General features: G+C 34.4%; 2 protein-coding genes across 2 annotated transcripts; both read left to right on the forward strand.

Moving 5' to 3' along the window:
* The first annotated feature begins 3,802 nt into the window (after positions 1 to 3,802).
* LOC108195169 (protein tesmin/TSO1-like CXC 3) lies at positions 3,803 to 9,187 on the forward strand. The gene is made up of 10 exons (XM_017362123.2): positions 3,803 to 4,152; positions 5,240 to 5,400; positions 5,482 to 6,172; positions 6,497 to 6,975; positions 7,062 to 7,136; positions 7,736 to 7,916; positions 8,005 to 8,100; positions 8,179 to 8,245; positions 8,437 to 8,581; positions 8,667 to 9,187. Exons 1-10 carry the CDS (start codon positions 4,054 to 4,056, stop codon positions 8,995 to 8,997), a joined length of 2,325 nt encoding a protein of 774 aa, XP_017217612.1. The 5' UTR covers positions 3,803 to 4,053; the 3' UTR covers positions 8,998 to 9,187.
* Positions 9,188 to 16,105: 6,918 nt separating this feature from the next.
* On the forward strand, positions 16,106 to 24,660 carry LOC108195168 (protein NETWORKED 1A). Its single transcript, XM_017362122.2, has 4 exons — positions 16,106 to 16,328; positions 16,874 to 17,065; positions 18,616 to 22,814; positions 23,222 to 24,660. Exons 2-4 carry the CDS (start codon positions 16,963 to 16,965, stop codon positions 24,413 to 24,415), a joined length of 5,496 nt encoding a protein of 1,831 aa, XP_017217611.1. The 5' UTR covers positions 16,106 to 16,328; positions 16,874 to 16,962; the 3' UTR covers positions 24,416 to 24,660.
* The last annotated feature ends 1,194 nt before the right edge of the window (positions 24,661 to 25,854 follow it).

Consider the following 25,854-nt stretch of genomic DNA (forward strand, 5'->3'; position numbering starts at 1 on the left):
CAAATTCAAATATTAATAACATACTAATTTAAAAATATAATTAACTAATTTAGACAATAATATCAACCTACAGTGTTTTACATGTTTAACAATTTTTGATTATTCAATTTAGCCAAGTCCGAGATGTTCTTGTAAATCTTATTTTTGGATCATTTGAATGACTGTTCTCTCCTCTCTGTCGTATGTAGTTAATTAAAATCATGTGCCCCGAAAAGAAGGGACGAACGGGGGATTTCTAATTATTTATAAGAATTTACAGACCTGCCTAATATGTATATTATTTAATTCTTAATTTCCTATTACGTTTTCTGCCGTATTTATGCAATAATCAATCATCAATATACTTGTATAAAGGAGAAGCGAGGGGCGTGCAGGTGGCGCCTCTCAGATAGTTCCGTTCTATTTTTTCTAATTTTCTTGAGATTTTTGGATGAAAGATATCAAAAATAAAATTTGTTTCAAATTAATTGATATGGTATAGATCTTGGCATAAATTAATCTGATTCTGTTTCAGATTATTTATGGAATATAATAGCTTGCAAGTATTAATCTGATTCTGTTTCAGATTATTTATGGAATATAGTAGCTTGCAAGTTCTTGAATCTGATTCTGTTTCAGATTATTTAATTATGGAAAAGAGTAGCACACAAGTCTCTCTGTACCTATAAATACCCTATAGGTTGTAGGGTTTTGGATCATCTAAACACAACCTACACTCTCCTTTCATCGGACATATTTGTTGTTGTTTGCAAGCTTATTGTCTCTTTTATTGGGCGATCAATGTATATGACTAGATGTCATCAATCAGTTTTAAAGAGCCGCATGCTTTTTTATATGCAGAGAGTGGTGTATATGTCTTAGAAGCAGTGTTTGGAAAAGTTAATGGAGAAGCATGGGGCGTGTAGGTGGCGCCTCTCAGATAACTCCGTTCTATTTTTCTAATTTTCTAGAATTTTTGGATGAAAGATATCAAAAATAAAAACTATTTTTTTTTGTTTCAGATTAATTGATATGGTATATATCTTGAAATAAATTAATCTGATTCTGTTTCAGATTATTTATGAAATATAATAGCTTGCAAGTATTAAACTGCTTCTGTTTCAGATTATTTATGGAATAAAGTAGTTTGCAAGTTTTTGAATCTGATTCTGTTTCAGATTATTTAATTATGGAAAAGAGTAGCACACAAGTCTCTCTGCACCTATAAATACCCCTAAGAAGCGGTGTTTGGAAAAGTTAATGACAATGTTAGTCAAGAACATGATTACTTTAAAAAAAAAATTAAAATTAAAATTTGTCGTGCTTTAAATCTTTTTTTTGAACTGGTTGTGCTATAAATCGTTAACTACATGTAAAAATTTATTATCATTTTTTCACTCATGAATTATAGTCCAATTTTGCAATTTTAAATATTAATATTGGTATTGCATCGAGATGTTTATAATATAAAATTTACTTTATTTGTACAAATATTAATTTTGAATCATTAATATAATTTTTATAAGTCGCCGCAAATTGATTTTATATTCTACAAATATTAATTTTGAATTATTAATATAATTTTTATAGGCCATCGCAACACGCGACTTCTCAACTAGTATACTTATATAAAGGAGAAGCGAGGGGCGTGTATGTGGCGCATCTCATATCGCTCCGTTCTATTTTTCTAATTTTCTGGAATTTTTGGATGAAAAATATCAAAAATTAGAACTACCTTTTTAGTTTCGGGTATATTAGAAGCACGTTTCAGAATTTGATTTTGTTTCAAATTATTTATGGAATATAGTATTTTGAAAGTTTTAATCTGATTTTGTTTCAGATTATCTAATTATGAGAAAGAGCAACACACAAGTCTCTCTGCACCTATAAATATCCCTATAGATCGTAGGGTTTTGGATCATCTAAACACAACCTCTCTGCACATATAAATACCCCTATAGATCGTAGGCTTTTGGATCATCTAAACACAACCTCCTCTCTCTCAATGCCACAACTCTACCTCTCTCTGGTGATAGTTCTCTTGCCTGATTTCCAACTCGGCACTGACAAATTCAAACATGGGAAAGAATATAGTCTTGACATGATATTGATGGATGATATCCATAAATTAACTATTAGAGATGTACGTTTGTTGGTTATTCTTTTATAATATTTGTTTGTTCATCGAACATGTTTGTTGTTAATTTTTATATGATTTACTTTGTATACAGGAAAATATGGTCGAGAAGTGAGGGGCGTGAAATACCCCTATAGATCGTACGGTTTTGGATCATCTAAACACAACCTCCCCTCTCTCAATGCCACAACTCCACCTCTCTCTGGTGATAGTTCTTTTGCTTGATTTCTAACTCGGCACCGACAAATTCAAACATGAGAAAGAATATAGTCTTGACATGCTATTTATATAAAGGATAAGCGAGGGGCGTGTAGGTGGCTCCTCTCACATCGCTCCGATCTATTTTTCTAATTTTCTGGAATTTTTGAATGAAAAATATCAAAAATTAGAATTACCTTTTTTTGTTTCAGGTATATTAGAAGTAAGTTTCAAAATCTGATTTTGTTTCAGATTATTTATGGAATATAGTAACATGAAAATTTTAATTTGATTTTGTTTCAGATTATTTAATTATGGGAAACTGCACCTATAAGTACCCATATAGATTGTAGGGTTTTGGATCATCTAAACACGACCTCCTCAATTTCAATTTGATTTTGTTTGTTGCAAACAAAGGTAGTTATAGACCGCTATATGGGAGTCGACAAATCCAAACACGGGAAAAAAATATATTCATGACATGATATTGATGGATGATATCAATAAATTAATTATTAGTGATGTACGTTTGTTGGTTATTTTTTTTATAATATTTGTTTTGTTCATCGAACATGTTTGTTGTTTTTAATTTTTATATGATTTACTTTGCATACAGAAAAAAATTATTCATGCATAATCTGTTTGCTCCGTTCAAGCAACTTTTAAGTGAAGGTTGTTTATACAGTATTAAAAATAAAGATTTTTACAAGTAAGGGTAGTTATAGATAGCTATCTCGCGGATTTAGGTTAGATGTTTTTGTGCACAATCAATCAAAAAAACTGGAGGAAGGTGACAATGTAGGAACATGATTACTTTTAAAAAAACACAAATAAAATTAAGATTCGTCGTGCATTAAATTGTTAGTACGTGTATGAATTTATTTTCAATTTTTTTACCATGAATTATATTTGAATTTGCAAATTTATATATTAGTATTGGTATTACATCAAGATTTTTATAATATAAAACTTATTTTATCCTACAAATATTAACTTGAAAACATTAATATACATTTTACAGACAACCACAAAATTATTTTATTCTAAAAATATTAATATTGCATAATTAATATAATTTTTATAGGCCGCCGCAACGCGCGGCTTCTCAATTACTTTGTCACTAAAACTGTTACCCGAGCTGTCATAACGTAGACGGTAGACCCATTCTCATCAGGCTATAACTTCCAAAATAAATATAGAATAATTTTGATTTTGGAAATATTTACAAGACCACTATAATTTATTAAAAACGTGATAATCCTCAAGTCAGGTGATAGACAGAGATAACTTAACGCCAGCAAAATCTTAACTTGATAAAGAACAATATTGACTTCGTCAATACCATATAGTAAAAATAAAAAAATTAACAGCTGTAAAAACAAAAACTAAACGGACCAGTTTCAGTAAAAGTAAAACTCTCCCTCCCGGTTAAAAACACGGGACGTTACTTTTTTCATATCATGTATATTTCCGCCTTTATAAACACACACACACACTCACTTCACTGTGTGTAAATGTAAGTAACTCTGTGTGACTGTGTCTATAGTTCTTTACTTCTTTTATCACTGTGTGTAAAAAAGTGTGTGTGTGTGTGTAGTGTGGGGCTTGAGGGGTTGCCCTCACCACGAGACAATCCATATTCCATTTATTATTCTCCCGCCTTGCCTCTTTTGTCTTGAAAATATATACACACAGATAGATAGGGTCTTTGTGTGTGTGTTCTTGTGGGGTTGGTCTAGATGGGTAAAGATGGGGTGAATTTAGAGAAAGAAGGTGAGGGGGTTGTGATGGATACTCCTGAGAGGAAGCAATTCACTTCTCCTGTCTCTAAAATTGAGGTATTTTTGGTTTTCATGGTAAAGATTGAATTTTTATGGGATTTGGTTTGTGGGGTTGTGAAATTGTGTTTGATTTGAGGGATTTGGGTGTTTTGGGATATGGGGTTTTGTTAATTTTGATGAATGGTTTGGTTTTGTGTCTTTTGGTTGGCTGATTTTGGATGTTGGGGATGTTTGTGTGTTTGTGTGTGTGTTTGGTGTTTGCTTTGTGATGTTGTTAGTATTGATTTGATGATCTATGGTTTGACTTAGTTGTCTGACAGTGTGAGTGAATTGCATGTGTTTGATTTTGGTTATATGTTGGTGGATCTGTTTTGTTCTCTGTGAAATTAAGGATTTTTTTTCTATACATTTGGGTGATTTTTGGTTGTTTAGTGATGTTAAATTTGAGATTAGTGTTAATTGGAGTTTTTATTCTGCAAATTCACTTCAATTCCCCCCAAACACAAACACAATTCACTCACTTTTGTGTTGAAAGAGTGAATTGTGATTTACAATGTGATTACTAATTGGAAAGGGTTAGACTGGGGAAAGGGAGATATGTTGTCACTTGTCGCAGCCAATTCAAGAGTCCAAAGAGCATTTTATTTCTCACTGTGAGTTTGCCAGCATATTGAGGATTGGTGTTGCCTGCTTCATGTTATGTCTATGACAGTTAAGATAGTTATGTATTTTGGGATGCAGGATCTTATTACAATTAGTTTTTTCTCTACTAGAAGTTGTGATATTCTTCTCGAAGCAGCGTCACATTCAGAGACATCTCTTTTAGCATTATATTATTGTCATTTTGTTTATGAGTGTATTTGGTTATATAGCGACTCTTTCTTAAGTTCAGTCTGAGTATCTTATTGTTATAGTTCATTCAAATGCTACCTGGATCTAACAATTTATGTTGGGATATAAGTTATGTATTCACAATGCCAGATATGGCTTTCTACCATAGAGATTTGCTTTGTCAGTCATCTATTTTATGTGGTTTTCATATATTTGCTTCCAAATGAAGTTACTTATGGATAATAAATTACTTTTGCATGCTATATATCTGATATCTTTGTTTATCCTAACAAGTTAACATTTGAAAATGCAGGACTCACCTGTCTTTAACTACCTCAACAGCCTTTCTCCTATCAAGCCATTTAAGTCTATCCATATTACTCAGACGTTCAACTCGCTTACTTTCTCATCTCCTCCATCTGTTTTTACATCGCCTCATGTCAGTTCTCAGAGGGATTCTAGATTTTTAAGGAGGTAATCTGAATATTGTTACTCTCTGCTTTTTGAAATTTAATAAGCTACCAAAGGTTTCTGTTGACTAAATTTTTACTTCAGGCATCAGTTCTCTGATCCATCAAAACCCGATTTCTCTGGTAATAGTGAAGAAAAAGTTGCTAAAAATGAAGAAGCTACTGAAAATGCTCATAATAGTGCGCAACAACAACATTTTAATCAAGGGAGCTTAGCTAGCGAATCATCCGCTGAGCCACTCTACGATACAAGTGTTGTGGTGGAGCTTCCACAAAACTTAAATGGTGAATGTGTTAGCCCTGATTGTGATGGAACCTCTAATTGTGGCATGGGCATCAGATGTGTATCAGAATTGGGTGGCTCTTCTACAGAAGTCATTCCATATGCTGAAATTGGCTCAGGAAAAGAAAATATTGAGAGAGAAATACATCTAGAGGGGCCCAGCCATATCGATGCAAATAAAGAAGCTGCAGGATGTGATTGGGATAACTTGTTTTCTGATGAAGGTGACCTATTACTGTTTGATACACCTAATGATTCAAAGTCATTAGTCGATCCTGGTCAGAGATCATTATTACCTGGAATGAGTTTCTGTACCTCTCTGACTGATAACATGCAAATTTCTGAAGCTGTGAATGCTGTTGGTCTTGGCCCTGATAACCATTCTTCTCTCCTCGAATGCGGTCAAAATATAAAAGCAGTTATTGATCAAGACATCCCTGCTTCAGGAAGCCAGTCTGTAGCTGGTGACACAAGTGAGAAAGTGGACAATGAGGTGAGCTTAGCTAATTGCATCTCTCTTTAGAATGAATGCTGAATCTGTTCCTTTATATATTTTTTTTATTTATGCTTTCTTCCACCGAGCATTGCGTGGAATCCATCATACAATACAAATACCCTTTAATAAATTTGGAAATCCCAAAGATGTATTTAAAGGTTTTTGTCTTACATTCCCCTAAAACAGCTGTTATATTTGGAAATAGGATTTGTCAATTATGTTATAATATCACAGAAATCAATTTAAAATGGGCTCCTTTATATGTTATTTAAAGGAATCCTTTCAAGTCAATAACACATCAATTTTTATTTTTCTGCATAGATTGCATCTAATCTTCAACGTGGTATGAGAAGACGCTGTCTGGTATTTGAGATGGTGGGTTCTCGCAGGAAGCGTTTAGATGACGGTTCTAGTACTTCTGTGTTATTGCAATGTCACGAGAATCCTGCTTCCAGTGACAAATGTGTAGTTCCTCTACAGCCTGTATCTAATATCCCAAGACGCAGACTACCAGGAATTGGCTTGCACTTGAATACTCTTGCGGCAACATCAGTGGACCACAAAGTTGTGAAACATGAAGCATTGGTCCCTGGAGGACAACCAATAAGTGTGTCTGGCTCGGCTGCTTATATCAATTCGTCGAACAGTCAACAAATTTTAGACAGTGCTTTGGTTATGTACTCTTCTGATAGAGACATGTGTCCTATTGGAGATGGAACACCAATGGCAGAAGATGCTGCTCAAGGATCAGGATACATGGTCAATGAAAGTTTAAATCACAATAGCCCTAAAAAGAAGAGGTATGTGTATCTTACTTGCACATTTGTTATTTCAAGATTTTGGTTTTCATATTTGTATGCATCTGACACTGTAAAATACAACTCAGGCGTAAATCGGACAGCGATGGAGAAAGTGATGCTTGTAAGCGTTGTAACTGTAAGAAATCGAAGTGTTTAAAGCTGTAAGTTTTTAACTGATATGGGAGTTACTTCCTTGAGCACTTTACTTTAGGATTTATGGTTTAGGATTTTGATCATTATTCCTGAGAATATGTTTTACGGTCTCTGCATATATTTTTGAACTCTTTCTTTTGTGTATCAATTTCAAGCTTGCTCTATCCAATCTTGAAAGCGGTTGGTTTCAAATGTGAAGTTAGCGGAAAATGAAATATAGCTGATTGTGTCTGCTATAAGGCAGCTACTTCCTACTTATAGCTCTAATAACCCTCAACTTTAAGCTTTTCTAAAAGCTAGACTATTTTTAGTTCTATAAACTTGATAAATGTGCTCTTATGAACATTGTACGTTCTTCTCAATGCAATGCAATGGTTGGATGCACACTGGTTAAAAAAAAATTCATTATTCTCCATTCGGTTTAAAAATCATGATGTAATAAAATTAACTAAATATAGAAGAGTGTTCATAAATGTGAGGGAAATTGCTGTAATATGAAAAGTTATGTAGCACTGTGATATTTTTCCATGGTCTGACGCAGCAACTTGTTACCTGTTTTAAAGTGCTGCAAGATGTGTTAATAATAAACATGCTGCTCTCTTCGCAGTTACTGTGAATGCTTCGCTGCTGGTGTCTACTGTGTGGAACCATGTTCATGCCAAGAATGCTTCAACAAACCTATATATGAAGATACTGTCCTTGCAACACGAAAGCAGATTGAATCCCGGAATCCGCTTGCTTTTGCTCCCAAAGTGATCAGAAACTCTGATTCTATCATTGAAATTGGGGTGAGAAATGAGTGACAGCTATAAATTTGTGTACATTGTGGTTTTTATGAACTCTTCTAATTATCAATCTGATGTCTTGATCTTACAGGAGGAAACCAGCAAGACTCCTGCTTCAGCTAGGCATAAAAGAGGATGCAACTGCAAGAAATCTGGTTGCCTAAAGAAATATTGTGAATGCTATCAGGTCTTTTGCCTTATGGTTCATCCTTGTGTTTTGATTATTATTCTGAGCTAACTCTGACATGGCAGTTTTTATGTATAGGGTGGTGTTGGATGTTCCATCAATTGCAGATGTGAAGGTTGCAAGAATGCATTTGGTAGAAAGGATGGTGAGTTTGCTTCTAGGCCCAAATATATAATTTATAGTTTTTCTTGTGTTTTCCTTGCCCTCTCTGAAGTTTGTCACCTTTATTATCTTAATTAAATTGATAATTTTCTTTTTTATGTGAATTCAGTTGACTTACATCAGTGATATGCCTGTAATTTTGTGTCTGATACTAAATAGTTGTTGCTTCAACAGGAACTGAAGTTGAACTAGGAGAAGAAGAAGAAGCCGAACACGAAAATAACGCTGTCAATAGAAGCTTACAGATAAGTACAATCCAGAATGATGCAGAGCAGAATCCAAGTTTTGCAATTCCTGCAACACCTTCACAGTTTGGCAGGTAAATACCTTTAGCAGTTCTGACCGGTTCTGTTTAATGGTTCTAGTCTTATTAAGATATCACAGTGATATTCTTTTTGTGTCAGCCAATCAATTCAGCCCATTTCCTCAAAGAGCAAGAGGCCACCGCGATCTTCATTTCTTTCCATTGGAGGATCTTCCTCTGCAATATATGGTACCCCAGCATTTGGAAAGCTGAATCCTCTTCGCCCTTTAAGCAAGATTCAAAATGACCAGAAAGATGAAATACCAGAAATACTCCAAAAAAATGCTTCTCCAAACAGCAGGGTTAAGTTGTCTTCTCCAAACAGTAAGAGAGTTTCTCCACCTCACGGCAACATTGGACAATCCCAAGGACAAAGAAGCAGCCGTAAGTTGATACTGCAATCTATTCCCTCATTTCCTGCACTCCCCTAAACACTGAAAATGTAGTTTTGTTCCATGAACTTGAGATGGAGTTTTGTTCTTTAAAACTTCTTTGTAGTTATTGCTATTTCTGTTTGTTCTTTGTCCAAAATGTTAGCTATGTCGTCAAAGGTATGCAATTCAAGCTTACTTATGTGGATGTATAATAATAGTAATCAAGAAAATCTTTGTTTATCAGTTATTATGTTGTTCACATTCATAGTTTTGTGTCCAGTTATTGTGCGTGTACCGAACAAGGAGCTACTATTTTAACGTAGATGCTGCTGGTGCTTGCCATAGATTCCGAAATATAGATGCTACCACAAACAACGCCCGTATCAAGTAACCATACCATATTAACTTAAAACAATGTACATCAAATTCGTAAGTTACATCTTATACCCCGGGATCTTTTACTTGTGATGCAGGAGTCTTGTGCAATAGATTGCAGGAAGGGTGGAACATATTAGTCCTATGTAATCACTCATGAGATTTAAGATTTACTTTAATACTACTTGCATTACTCTATTTCTTGTCCTCACCTTCCACATGAAACTGTGTGACAAGCCATTATGTATGCACACAGAAAAGTTATCAAAATAATTGAGCCTTTACAATGGACAACAACCAAGTTACATAGGTAGCTTTAGGGGCGTGTTAGTGTTCACATCTTTTTACCATTGAAAACAGTATGAATAGGTAAAAAAGGCAATTCAATAGTCTCTATTTATGCTTTACACAGGTTTTCAATATTCTAGCCTTGTACACTATGACAAACTACTTCACTCAATAATTCATAGGATGATAATAATACTAGAATCCAAAAATATACAAACCATGAAAAAGTGGTGCAATCTGAAAAGCCTAAACAGAAGGGTATAGTGGGGCAGGACCCATGAGGCCATGAGTTTTCAGAATGTGGGCTAAGCATTTGACCTCATTTGCTCTCACAAACTACACCGAAAGATAGTGATAACACAGTCCATCCAACTTTTGTCCAGATTCTTCATTCAAGGGAACATGAGATACCATAGGCCAGTGCAGTAGTAGATTACAAAAAGATCTTATCATTGTACATGATATAGAGGGCCTAGTTTACCTAAAAAAATTAATAATTCATTTTAATGTTGAGGGATGCAATTCCCTTGTTAATGTGTGTGAAATTTATGGTGGGGCAGATAAGATAAAAGGTGTACTCTGAATTGGTTTAATTTTGACCTACTTTTTGACACATTAATATTGAGAGGAAAATAGAGGGTGAAATCAAGTGTAGGTGAAGTCTGTTACAAGTCTGGCATCAATAATGGTGATGTGTTTGCATCACACATTACTTGAAGAATGAACAAGTAATAACCACTTTTGTACATTACCATCCATCTAATTATGCTGCCTTTGTTTCTCAAGTTGAAGTTATGATCTCAGTTTCATACTAGTCCTCCGAAATGATAAATATATTTTCGTAGTGGCGTAGTCCTAAATATAAATACGTTCTTAAGAGCATTTTCAAGCGTATTGCTAAATTGATTAGCTAAAATTATAACTAACGAAATGTGTCCTCTAAGTGATAAATTTTTTAGAAAATATGTATATTTGATAGTATTTCAACGTGAATTGGACATTTTAGCTAAATGTAAAGAAAGACATTTTAGCTTTAACTGTAACGCAGAATTTAAATCACTATTTTCAGAGAAGGGATCTCGATAGTTGTAATACTCCTTGGTTGGTTCGTTTGTTCCTCTGTGAACCTGCCGACTAGTTCCATAACCAACACGTAAGTAAATCGAACTAATCGTGCAGTAAGACCCAGTGGGTGGGAACTTCCCCGCGATGCGCACGGATTGGAACGCAATCCCTTTTCTTCAAATCATCCCACTATCCCACTATCTCTTCAACTCGGGTGAACGCTCGAGAGCTGGTGAGATTCGAACCCGTGACCCTTTGGTTGAGTGTTGGAATAAATATGGTTAATTAAAAAAATTGAATTATTAATTTTATTTTTTTCCAAAAAATTAATAAAATTATTATTATAAAATAAGAAGTATTTTATATTGATATAATTTTATATTAAATATTTATATTTAATTACTTAAATAAATATCAGAAATAAAGTTGATGCCCGCACTCAATATCATAAACATGTATTTTGGGACCTCAACAGCATTCTTGATTCCGGAACACCCATGTAATTTATGAATACTCATACAGATGTGAGCAGTGGACAAATAACCCCTTTTACATTTAAGTAATCATAATTTATAGTAATAATATGTATATAAAGCATTTTTATTTCATGAAATGTCGTGTATCCCATTTGTTTTGGTGATAGTACTGCTTACCATAACCTCGGAGAAAAGCGGAAATACAAAGGCACTGAGTGAGTCAGTGGGAACGTTGGTCGCTAATAATTGTGTCAAATGGAACATTCATCTTTGTAGAATGTTCATCATTAGAAGAATTAATTATATTAAACAACAGAGTAAGCTACACTAAAGTAGATCCTGTTGTGTTTCACTTATAATATACATAACCCTTGCCGTGACAATTATTTGTTCTGATCTACGAACATGTTAAATTATTATTGTTTTCATATTCTGAACTGGCAACTCCTACAAGTCCCTGACTAACAAAAATGAACTCAGTTTCAAAAAAAAAACAAAAAAAAAAACAAACAAAAATGAACTCAGAGACAATAAAATTTAATATATGAGTTAAGATATCCCAATAATAAGATATAAATACTCACAATAAAAAGGAAACATTATTAGAAGATGTACAAGAAAAGAGAGAAGAAGACATTTATCACTAATCAAAAAGTCAATAACAACCTCTAAATTAAAGAATTAAAATTAAGATTTATTTAAGAAACATGATTACGGAGGAAAAGAATTCAGAGAAAGATCAACATACGTTCGCATGTCCATTAGGGGAGAGCGTGGGCCGGTTCGGCTCGGTTTTCCGATAAAACCGGAACCGCAACCATATATCCTCGGTTTTTGAAATCGAAAACCGCAACCGCCGGTTCGGATTCGATTTCGGTTTCGGTTTAAAAATCCCGGTTCGGTTATAATCGGCTCGGTTTCGGTTACAAAACCGACTACAAAATTCACTTGGTACTTATTGCCCAGACATCAGTCGAAAGAATTATTTTAGGATTTCACACCATATAATCAGAGAGTGCTCCAGTTTAAGAATTTTCAGGGCAATCTTTGTCCTGTGATTATGACCTCTCTAATGTGTAGTGTGCCAAGCATCATGACTTGGGTAATATTAGCAACAGCAGAAGATAAAGATTTCTGACAGAACACAAAAGAGCTGCATATAAGAATTCATGTGACTTATAAATTAAAGTTAGAATTACATTATATAAAATTATATAGATTATAAATAATTATATAAAATTATATTTAATTATTTATTTTAATAATCGGTTCGGTTCGGTTTTTTCCGGTTCGGTTTGGAAATATAACCGGAACCGAACCAATTAAAACGGTTCGGGTTCGGTTTAATTTTTTCGGTTTCGGTTTCGGTTTTTGACGGTTCGGTTTTAGCCGGTTTTTCCCGGTTTCGATTTCGGTTCGGTTTCATATCGGTTTTTTGCTCACCCTGTCCATACATACATTGCTCACACGCTTCAAACGAGAGAGTTGGAAAGATACATGTCCGATTTGGATAAAGTGCTGTGAAATTTAGATAATTTTAGTTTTTATGGTAAAATTTATATTCAGATTTATTAAATCTTAAATTCGGTCAGTTTTTCTATAAATTCAAATTTTGAAGAATAATAATATGGTCAAATTTGTTATTATTAGTACGAGCAAATCTTAAAACAATATTTTTGATAATGTTTTTTGTATATTAATTTTAATGTATTTAAAAAAAAATTACGATCTTGAAAAATTGGTTTCATTTTCAAAAATCGTCTTGGACACCCATATCTCTAAGACTGTCCTGCCCAGGGAGTATCTGAGCCATCTTAAAAAAAATTGAAAGTATATAATGTTTTATTATATGACTATATACTTATATAGGGGCTTACTCCGCTAGAAACTAAATTAGCCTAGAAACTAGAAACTAGTATCTGATCAATTTTTTATCACTTATTTTAACTGCAAATATCACTCGTTTGTACATCACAAATCACTATTTCATATACAAGAAATCTCAGAAATATAGATATATAAATATACATATATACAACATATATAATCATCAGCTTCACTCATACCACATTGACGAAACTTCAGGCATCATTATCAACCCATTGCACCACTAACGCGGTCACCCATACCCACGATTGACCTATCACCGCTTGTCACCATAACTTGTCATTACTAGTGATTATTTACCACCACCACACACCTCATCTCATCATTTTTTTACCATCATAGACCTCCTATAACTATAGTTGATCATCAATAATCGATAACCAATAGCAAACATAAGTAAATTTTCTCAGTTATCAATAATAAAAATTGCTAATTTAACTGCATAAAATAGTGATAAATAGCGTATAAACGAGTGATATTTGTGGTTATAAACAGTGATCGTGGGAGTGGTTTCTAGTTTCTAGAATAACATTAATTTCTATTTGATCACTTGCCTACTTACTCCCTCCGTCCCCCTCAATTGTTTACATTGGAGGGGGACACGGAGACCAAGACAATGTATGAAAAATGATTAAAGTTAGATGAAAAGTAGGTAAAGTGGCGGGACCTACCAATATTTAATAATAGATTTGAGATAGTGGAGGAAAGTAGTGGGTAAGTAGTGGGTGTAATAGTAGTTTTTATTGTTAAATATGAGATAGTTGGGGAAGATAGTGGATGTAATGATGGAAAAACTTACTATTTATGGTAACGTAAAGAAATGAGAGGGACATCCCAATATAGTAAGGGGCCGTTTGGTTCGTTTCGAGGAAACGGAATGGAATCGAGAAAGGGAAACGCGGAGAAAGGAAATGAATGATCCTGAATTGTTTTACCTGTTTGGTTTTGTGGCAGAAACGGAATGAAAATTTGTGTGATTAATTTTTATTCAATTTTTTTAATATTATACAATTTCAAAAGAGTTAAATGTATTTATATCTATAACAAGATAATTTATTTACATTCTAATAAATTAATATAATTTATTTAACCATACTATTAATTTTTTAAAATAAATTAACATGTGAATTATGTCACAATTATATTTAATTAAAAAATTAAATTAAAAATTATTTTTAATTCTTAAAAATACTTTATATGATAATCTTTTATTTTAATTGTTTAAAATATGAATTATAACTCAAAATAGAAAAAAGGTGAGGAAAGGGAATCTAAATACCTAGTTGGGGGTGGGGAATGAGTTAGGAGCAATATCGGGTAAACCCACTACTAAAAAAGGAAAAGGAATGATGATTTTTACAAAACAAACACGTACAAAGAGAATCAATCAGATCGATTACCTTTCCCTTTCCTGAATACCCCTAACCAAACGGCCCCTAACTGTAAAGAAATGAGAGTGACAGAGGGAGTATATAAATAGCTTAAGAGCATCTCCAACGGTGTTGGCTATAATCGTTGGCTAAATTGGACTTGTAAAATGTTATGTAAAATTTGCTGAACCTGTAAGACATTTCGCTTCAATGGTATTGGCTATATTGGTTGGCTATAATTTAAAAATAGTATGTTATTAATATTTTAGATTGTTAAAATAGAATATATTAGTTCAATATGGTAATAAATGATGTGCAATATTCCTACAGATTTCTTACAGACCTGTAGAGGTTCGACAAATTTAGCCATCCATAGGAGGTTGGCTAAATTTATAGACAACAGGTCACCATGGTTGGAGTGTGAACTTTTGAAGTGGTTGGCTAAATTTTTTATTTTTGGCATGACAACTCACCTTTTAGCTAAGGAGTCTTCATGGTTGGAGATGCTCTAACGACTTGGAATCTAGGTAATCTAGTGTACGACTTTGTCACATGATCTCTCAATTCGTTGAGAGGGTCCGATAGTAGGAACTCAATTATTTAAGGAGGCATTCACAATCAGCCATACGTACACACATGAAACAAACAAATGCCGGTGGTGCCGACGATATTATCATCATGTGTGACGGTACCGAAAATTTAAGCCCATCGCTGAGTTGAAAAACTAACGTGTGAGTCACTAATTAACTTTAGAATTTCAAGATCACGTCTAATGAAACGGGGATAGAATGAACAAACGTTTTTTCTATAAAAATATAAGAATTTATAAGATAATGATGATTGAATAATAAGAAAGTTTGATTTTTGTTCCGAATTGAAGAAAACTTCTCATATATTCATATACTATAGGATCTCGATTTCATCAAAATTATCATTTTGTCAAATTCAACATTGTTGATTATAATTAAATTTATTTAAAAATTTGAAGGTCTTAATTAAAACTTAGTTAATTATCTAATTACTAATTACTTTTAAACCTTTCCAAAAATTGAAATTCTTCTCATACATAACCAAAGTTTAGCATAACTTAACATCAGTGCTGATATATGCCCACACTAAATTTATTTATGCACATTTTCATCTAGTTTCTACTAAATTAACCTTTTAAATTAATAAAATATTTGGTTGAAATGATAAGAGACAAGGATAATTAAGTATAAAACAGGGGGTGTGCACAAATAAATTTAGAGTGTGCATATATCAGCATCCTTTAATATTTATATTTATTATAATCAATATACATAAAATATAAATATATAACCCACTCGGGCAATCCAACTAAGGATATTTGTTCCATTTTTAAGTAATTTATTAAAGATTGACGAGTCACAAGAATGTGTAGCTGTATGCATGTATCGAAATCCCACATTGATCGATATCTAATAATATTCCTATTATTCAACAGATTAAAACTAGTAACGGCAATTTAGGCATGATTTTTATTAAATACCGTTTCTGCATTTACATAATATCCAAGATTCTGTATTATCTTCTTGACAATCCGTGTATACAGTAATAAATGTCCATAATCAATTACGCGTATATTTAGGATGATACTGTTTTTTCTTCTTTGCCCAAATAATTGTACCTTTTTGAGAAAAAAAATACTGTTGTTTTTCACTTTTCTTTCTTTTTTATACTCAAGCTGTCCTTTTCTTTACAGTTTGTCAACATTTTCACACATACACACACTGATACTTACAGACTACCAATCCTATAATAAATTTTAAGAACTACCCAAGAGTGATTTAGAGAATTTAGTTGGTTGGTGAGAAGAAATGGGGTGATTGGAGATATTCAGATGAGGGCCTTTTTGCTTGTGATCACTCATCAGATTATACACATTTGCTGAAATTTTACTGCTTTGGTTAGTTTTTTTAAAGTCTTGAATTTGATGATTTTTATAGTTTTTTGGATACCCTTTTGGCTGTTTGGTGTAAAGATCATTTCTTTGTTGTGTTTGGTTTTGGTTTCTTTGCTGATATTGTTCTTTATTTGAGCTATATGTGTGTAATGTGTTAGTATGTTGTAGAAAGATTTTTCTTGATGGTTTTTGAAATGGGGTTTCTTGTTTAGTCACTTTGCTGATTATGATTCAAGTCCCGGTATTTTAGATTTGTGGTGTGGTTTCTGTAATTTGCGTACCATTTTCTTAGTAATTAAAATGGCCAGGTTAGTACCAATTGGAGTACATAGCAGCTTGCTGAATTATCAAGGTTTATGATCTTGATCAAATTCCTCAATATAATGATCAGAATTTTGTTGTATTTGGTCGCTTCGATGTTGAATCTTTGAGTTGCATTTTCTATCTAATTGTTTTCCTGTGAATCAGTGAATGTGTCTTTGATCAGCTTGTTTATCTCGTTAAATGTATTAACTTTGGAAGCTGATCTCAACTGTTAATTGATCTAGTATTTAGGTGTGAGGGAGTTTGTCATCTGCCTTGATCCATCAGTAGCTATAGTATATAGAAAAGATTTCTGGGAGGTTTTGTTGGAGCCATGGCGACATTGTCACACTCCGAGTCAAGTCGCTTGTATTCTTGGTGGTGGGACAGCCACATTAGCCCGAAGAATTCCAAATGGCTACATGATAATCTTACAGGTGTTCATTTCTCCTTGTATTGCTGTTTGTTGCTTTAAGAATGAGTTTCTCTTCTTGCAGCTACTACCTTCTCAATGCATTTTATATATTATTGTTTTCTGCAAATTTATGTGTTGATCTTCTCAAGAGTAATAAAGCCATCTAAAAGGATATTCAAGCAATATGAATTTGAGATTTTAGTGTATGATAAGGGATGAACATAATAAATGTATTTTGACATGCCTTAAAAGTATCCGTGTGAAACGAGTATAATACCTGGACAAAAGGGGATTGTTATTTCAATACCTCTGATAATGTTTTCATTTCTCTCAATCCACCCGTTACAGCATTTAACGGATAAATACACTTAACATATGTTCATTTATGTAATAACATCCAAATTGTTAGCCTTAAAGAAAATCGGACCCCAATGTTTTGATACAAATAATTTTCAGCAGAGCTTAAGGATATCCATTATAAATCATCAGAACAGTAGCATCAAATAGCTTTCCTGTGCACATACAGAAAACTGTATATTGGTGCACCAAAAACGCCGCTTGGTCCTTTGTTGCTTTGCTGAACCCTGATTGCCTTGTTGAGATTAACTAGTTATATTCGTAAAAAGGCACCGATCAAGATGCATACAATTTTTCACCTTGCAAATGTACTTTTATGCTGCTGTGGTAGGACAAATATATCCGTAAAATGGAGCTTTGTCTCATCACTGCAGTTGGACTATCAAAGAATCAGTTTTGAACTTTTTATCGTTTAGTTTGTAATATTAATGATTCATATTATCAAATTTTGTTTCGAAGTGGTGTCTCTGTATTTTTTTTCATATGAGTGTTTTGTAACCCGTGCATCCGGTATTGGCTCTTATAAAAGACGCTGCCACAAAACATCCTCCACTAAATACCTTCTTGTTAGTCCAGTCTCCCCTAATTATGGCTTTCTCCTGGAGAATAAATCTTTCATATTGTTGTTTGTAGTGATTTAATGTGTGAATAAATATGTGATATCTTGTATGCACCAAAGTAATTAGTACTTGCATTTAATCGTTCTGCAAGCTACTATTTTTACATTTTAGTCGTTGGTTCTCACATGATATCAACTATCATATGTGTACTTTTTAGAGTTTAACCGTGAACATTATATGTTGAATTATATAGTATAAGTGAATAATTTCCTTGTCTCTTAGCTTTCCTCAACCCTTGGCAGTATGCTTAGTGACAGTAGTCACAAGCTATATAAATGTCTACTCTCATCAACATTGCTTTGATCAAAGTATGTGTCTGTTTCTGATCAATGTCATTTTATATCTAGGACCATTAAGTTAAATGGGTCCCCGCAATGTTCACCTTTATTATGAAACAATGTCACCTTATCGATAGCTTAGCTGATCTAAAGAGCATTTCATCTCAGCCCATATCATGTAATATACAATACAGCATTAGCTACTATACACAGAGAATCTTTAGGACCTGGGTGTCTAAAGCATATTAGCATCTGACTTTCTATGCCTCTGCTGTATCATACTTGAGGTCTGAGTGTAATGCATATTCTTAAAACAGATATGGATGCTAAAGTAAAATCAATGATTAAGCTTATTGAAGAAGATGCTGATTCCTTTGCAAGAAGAGCAGAGATGTATTATAAAAAGCGGCCTGAACTCATAAAACTGGTCGAGGAGTTTTACCGCGCATACCGTGCACTAGCTGAAAGGTATGATTATGCAACAGGGGAGCTTCGCCAAGCTCATCGAACCATCGCAAAAGCATTTCCTGACCAAGTGCCTTTTGTACTGTCTGATGAGTCAACTTCAGCCTCTTCCAATGTGACAGAAATTCCACTTGTCAGTAGTTCATTTTTTGACATTGATGACTTGGATAAGAATGCATTGATGTTTCCTGCATCTGATCAACATTCTGTTAAGGCTGTTCAGTTTCGTTCTGAAAGTTCTGATGCCATCGTTAGCAAACAGGAGCTGCAACAGCACGATCAGATGATTGGCATGGAAGTGGTGCCGGGTAATGTAAAGTCTGCAGAAGGGAGAATAGAGAAAAGTCTGCCGAACAAAGTCTCTATATTATTGAATGAAAATGAGGAATTGAATGCCAAGCTTCTATTTGAGTCTGAGCGTGCTAGTAAAGCTGAAAGTGAAGTTCAATACCTAAAGAAGGCACTGACTGACATGCAGGCTGTAAAAGAAGCTGTTCAATTTCAATATCAACAGAATGTTGATAAGTTATCAAGTTTGAAGGGTGAACTTATATCTGCGGAAATGGATTCCAAGAAGCTGAATGAACAAGCGAGCAAAGCTGAATCTGAATTTCTTTCATTAAAGAATGCCATTGTTAAATTGGAAGAAGAAAGGGATGCTGTTTCTTATAAAAACAAGGATTGCTTGGAAAGGATATCTGACCTGGAGGCCACGATTTTGCACACCCAAGCAGATAGGAAAGAACTTGAGGAGAGAACACTTAAAGCAGAAGTTGAAACTCAAATCTTAAAGAAAGATCTTTCCAGACTAGAGGCTGAAAAGGAAGCAGGTCTTCTTCAGTACAAACAGTGTCTAGAGAAAATATCTGATTTGGAGAAAAAGGTATTTGTCGCAGAAGGGGATGCAAGATATCTTAAACAGAAAGCTGAAATTGCTGAAACTGAAGTTGTGAGGCTTAAGGTAATTCTTGCAGAAGTTACTGCACAGAAAGAGGCTACAGCTCTTCAGTATAAGGCTTGCTTAGAGAAAATATCTAATTTGGAAAGTGAAATCTCCTATTTCCAAGCGGAAATCAAATGCCTGAAAACTGAGATTCTGTCAGGGGATACTAAACTTAGAACTGCTGAAGACAAATGTGATATGTTGGAGATGTCAAATCAAACTCTACGACTTGAGGCAGATAACCTATTCAAGAAGATCGCTCTGAAAGATAAAGAACTTACTGAGAAGCATGGAGACTTAGAGAAACTTCAGGCGGCCCTACAAGATGAGCGTTTAAGGTATGCTCATGTTGAAGCCTCTCTCGTTAAATTGCAAAATATGCACTGCCAATCTCAAGAGGAGCAGAGGAATTTGACATTGGAGCTTAAAAGTGGGCTTGAGTTGTTGAAGGACATTAATTTATGCAAACATGGTCTGGAAGAAGACATTCAGCAGATTAAGGATGAAAATTGTAGCTTAAAGGAACAAAATTCATCTTCTACAACGTCTATGATGGATTTGCAAAATGAAATACTTGGCTTGACCAGGATGAAGGAGAGATTTGATGAAGAAGTAGAAATGCAATTGGGTAAAAGTAACGCACTTCAGAAAGAAATTTCATGTTTAAAAGAGGAAATAGTCTACTTGAACAGGAACTACCAAACATTGGTAAAACAAGTAGAGATGGTTGGTTTAGATCCGAAATGCTTTGGCACTTCAGTAAGGGAGTTGAAGGATGAGAACTCACAGTTAAAACAATTGAATGATAAGGAAAAAGATGAAAAAGAAAGTCTTTACAAGAAGTTAGTAAACATGGTGGAACTTATGGAGAAAAACACTGCACTTCAGGGCTCCCTATCAGATGTTACTAATGATTTGGAAGGATCGCAGGAGCAAGCGAAAGTACTGCAAGAGTCTTGCAATATCCTGCATGGTGAAAAATGTGCCCTTGTTGCTGAGAAAGATGCTCTAATATCCCAGTTAAAACTTATCACCACGACTATGCAGGAACTATCAGAGAAAAACAATGTTCTTGAAAGTTCACTGTGTAGTGCAAATAGTGAATTGCAAAGTATGAGAAAAAAATCAGAGAGCTTAGAAGAGCTATGCCAGTTCCTTGGTGATGAGAAAGCTAATCTTCTTAATGAAAGAAGTACACTTGCTGCACAGTTAGAAGTTGTTGAAAAAAAAATAATCAACTTGGAAAAGAGATTCACAGAATTTGAAGGAAACTACTCTGTTATGAAGATGGCGAAAGAATCACTGGACTCTCCTCCACTAGAGGATTTGATTGTTTCCCTGAAAGCGGGGAAACATGAGCATGAAAGTCTAAAACAGTTGACAGAATCCAGGTTGGCTAGTGTTGAGGAGCGAATTTGCCGCCTCCAAGAAGAAAGTAGGCAGAGTAAGAGAGATTTTCAAGATGAATTTGAAAAATCTGTGGTTTCCCAGTTCGAGATTTACATCTTGCAGAAATTTGTGGCAGATATGGAAGAAAAAAATTATCTGCTATTGGCGGAGTGTCAGAAACAAATTGAAGCCTCGAAATTGGCAGATCAATTAATTTCAGAGCTGGAGAATGAAAGTCTCGAGCAACAGGTGGAAGAAGAATTCATGTTGGCTGAAATTGAGAAGCTGAGATCGGGATTGCATCAAGTTCGGAAGGCTCTAGAAAATGGTGCAAGTAGTGGCTCTGATAAATTGTCCGAAAATGATCATATATCAGTGCATCATATATTAGAAGATATTGCGATAATGAAGCATTCTCTCTTAAAATACAATGACGACATGCAACGGCTAGTTATTGAGAACTCAGTTCTCTTAACTTTTTTTGGGCAACTGAGATTAGAGGGCCTAGAAGTTGAATCAGAGAAAAACCACATAGACCAGGTTTCCAAAACTATGTCACATGAGTATTTGATTATGCAAAATGAGTGGCACAAAATTCTTGAAATGAACAGAAAATTGAAATCTGTGACCACACTTAATGCTGAAGGGCAGTATCCTACCATTAAGCAGGCTGGCATGCAGAGTTCTTACCTCCAGTCAGAGGAAGAATATTCTCATACATTTGAAGGAAACAGACCTTCATCGAAATCATTCCCAAATATGGTGCAGAGTTTACGGGAAGTAAATAGGGAAGATAATGTTCTCAAGAATACCTTATCACATGGTAAGCTTTCAACAATTTTCAGTAGTTTGAGGACAAAGAATGCAGGGGAATTGGCATTACTTTCAGAAGATATATCCAAACTCTATGAAGTTAACTGTGAACTTGTGAATGAGGTGAGTACATTGAGGGAAGAGTTAGGCATGCATGAAATTGAAAAATTATTTATGGAAGATTCACTTGAGAAGTTAGAGAGGGATCTCTTTGAGCTTAAAAATTTGAACTGCAGACTCAAGCTAGAATTATTAAGTGCAAATGACTACTTGAGCGAAGGGGAAGAAGAGCTTTTTGATGCAGAAATGAAGCTTGTAGTGGTGGAGAATTTGAACTCAGAATTGCGCAGAGAAGTGGATAGGCTGAAGAGAGAATATAAACAATCGGAATCCATAAGAGAAAATCAAGAGATTTTAATGCAAAAAATGTCGGAAGACAATGCAAATCAGAATAAGAATATTCAAGATATGCTTGAAGTGAAAGTAAAGTTAGAATCTGAGCTGGCTATGTTAAGCGAAGAAATTCAGGAAAGAAGAACTAGAGAGGAGTACTTGAATTCGGAACTGCAAGAAAAACAGAATGAGTTTGAGCTCTGGGATGCCGAGGCTGCAACATTTTGTTTTGATCTTCAAGTTTCTGCCATTCGTGAATTGTTTTTTGAAGATAAGGTGTATGAACTTTGTGGAGTTTGTGGGAGTCTTCAAGATGAAAATGCTTCAAAAACACAGGAAATTAAGTTGTTAAAAGAAAAAGTCAGCTCCCAGTCAGGTGAAATCCGAGGTCTGAAATCCCATCTATGTCCACATTCCCTTGCTGTGGGTTCTCTAAAGGAGGACGTGGATTCTATAGAGCACAATTTCCTCGCCTGGGCAAATCTTGATGTAGCTAACTGTCAAATACCGAAGGTTATACATCTTGTCATGAAATTGATTTAATTAATTTTTCATTTTGCTGGATTTCACAAGTTCTACTCGATGTTCATAGTCTTTTTCTTCTAGACTGGACTATTATCATTGCTTGAATATTAATTTAAATTAGTATATGTCAAATTTACTAGTTATCAAGTGGCATGCATATACACAATAGAATTGCTTCAGATCCAAATTAGAGAATATCTGTTTCTTCTTTTTGTGTACTTATTTAAAATATCAATTTAGTTGTGGTAATCTTTTGTCTACATTTGCTTTAGTTAGTCTAAAATGATGTTTTGTAGTACTTGATTAAAAGATCATTTATATTTGTAATACTTGATTGGTCTAGTATTTGATATATTGTTTGATTATGTCATTAAATTGCATTCACAAATTTGTAGGATATGGAGTTGGGATTTCATGCTCATGAAAAAGGGGAAGATCAAGATTTGTATGTATTAGATGAAATTTTGGAATTGCAGAAGTTGCAGAACCGGATCAAAGAGGTTGAAAAAGTTGTCATTGAAGAAATGAAGAGGCTGAAGAGGCAGGAGAGTTCAAGGTTCAACCTGAAAATAGAAACTGCAGGGCGAGATATTGTAGACTTGAAATCTCGTTGCAGGTTAGTTCGACAGAAAAGTAAACAAAAGGAGGAGGGAAGACTTGAGGATGAGTCCAGGGATAATATCACGTTCCATAAAACTATGCCCGAAATTCTTGAAGTCAAGAATGTAATCCTCATGAAAGGTATTCCGCTCGATCAAGTTTCAGGTGGCTCACTATGCGGAAGAAGCAGGAGACGAAATAGTCTGCCAGCTGAGCAGATACGTTGGGAAACAAATGACGCTAACCACCGCGTTGATCAAAATTTGATTGAGCTACAAAACCAGGTTTATGAACCAACAAAGAATGTTGTTTACAAGGACTACGAATCTGTGGAGCAGAGTAGTGAAAATCCTTCTTCAGAGTTAGACATGGAGAAGGAATTGGGTGTTGATAAATTACAGGTCTCGACTACTACGTCTGTGCCTAATCGAGGAGGGAACAAGAAAAAAATATTAGAGAGACTTGCTTCAGATGGTCAGAAACTGGCAAATATCCAGACAAATGTGCAGGATCTGAGAAGAAAACTGGAAACAAACAAGAAGGGCAGAAACAGTAAGAACGTTGATTTGGAGACCGTTAAGGAACAGTTGTTAGAAGCTGAGGAGACCACTATGCAACTGATAAATTTGAATGGTCAAATGACTAGAAAGATTGAAGACATTCCAGTTTCTAAAGACGGGCAACGATCTATAGACTTGGAGAAAGCAGCTAGTTTTCAAAAAAAGAAAGTTTCTGAACAGGCGCGAAAAGAGTCCGAGAAGATTGGAAGATTGCAGCTGGAGGTTCAAAAAATCCACTATGCCGTGCTGCAACTGGATGACGGGAAGAAAAATAAAGTGACTAACAGATTTTCCAGGACAAAGAGCAGAACAACAGTTATTCTACGAGACTTTATTCACAGTGGCAGGCGAAGCAGCGTTAGGAAAAAGAAGGGTCGTCTCTGTGGGTGTTTCAAACCTTCTTCGACCAATGCAGGAGGTAGCATGTAACTATTGGAAGCATCATTTCTAATCAATGGTAAGTTATGATTCCTTGAGATAGGTCCCGTTGTAGATATATCATGTTATACATGATCAGTCTCATTTATAGTTAGAAGAGTCCGTTATCTTTGAGGTGTAGGCGCAACCAGTATTAAGAACTAATTAAGAATTCTGTGTAATATAAATAAGATACTTTCATGAAATCTGAACTTCAAATAATATGCTCCTGTGCTCTTGGTATAATTTTAACTTTCTGTTTCGTGTTAGTATATATGTTCATGATCTGGCATTAAAAATGTTTGCAGTATAGGACTTGAAATGTTATCCCTTTCGTTCATCAAGATTGTCTTTGGTAAAGGTCAATCACAGAACAAATATATGTAGGGTTTAATGTAAGATGGTATCAAATTTTTTTGCCGTAAGACTGCTCGAAGGTTAGGTGTTGGGCAGAAACTTCCCAACAAGTCAATTCTTACATTAGGATAAATGAAAAACAATGCTCGAAGGTTAGCTCAGTTGGGTGTAATTTCTTACCTGCAGAACTCAGTTGTTTACAGCCAAGTTGATGAATGAAAAACAATACTTGGAATTCTAACTTGTCCTAAATGGTCTGATTATATTAGAACAACACTTTTAAAATCACCAACAGGGAACAAAACCTAATATATCCAAAAATCTTTTGTTCTGTTCTGCAAGATAAAGAAAGAGCTTGCTAGGCCTCTTTGAACCACCGCAGCTAAGATAGTAAACTTCAACTATGCTGATGCATGTTTGATTTTCAATTTTATATTGGAGTTGAGTATATTTACTCACGGGAAAGTTTCTTCAAACCAACAGCTTTAGGTGGAAAAATTGACAACAGAACAATATACCAATTATGTATAGCATTAAGATACTTACATTAGGATTATTATCTACATATTCTGATATGCCTTTTATATATATGCATAGCTTTTGTCCCTTTTTCTGATATGAGGATCTGTTAGGATTATCTCGTGAGGAATACATTTGAGTAAAGAATTTGTTGGTGTCAACTATGATTAGTTCTCCAGTGTTAGGTAGTTGACTTGTGAAATTCCTACATTCCAGAACTTTTGAAACTTGATGCTTTATGTTTAATCTCAGGATTCTTTGCTAATTCCTATTATTCTCTTCACTTTGTATAATTCATGATTGAGTTTGCGCGGTTTTAAGAGCATCTCCAACCCAAGGCAGACTCAGGACTTCTTACATTATAACCTAGATTATGTTTTCACCACTTGTTTAAACCATGAGGCACCTAAGTATATTAATTATTTCACCGTGTTGGGAGTTCAAATTTCTGACTATTTCATAAATTTTTACTTAAAGACCTTTCTGCCATGGCTAGTGTGCATTTGTTTATCTCAACTTCCTCACCAAACCTCTTACTTTTTATGATATACCAGACTCTTGTCATCTCTTTGAAT

Source organism: Daucus carota, chromosome 7, assembly GCF_001625215.2.
Source record: "Daucus carota subsp. sativus chromosome 7, DH1 v3.0, whole genome shotgun sequence".
In the NCBI taxonomy this organism is placed as follows: Eukaryota; Viridiplantae; Streptophyta; class Magnoliopsida; order Apiales; family Apiaceae; genus Daucus; species Daucus carota.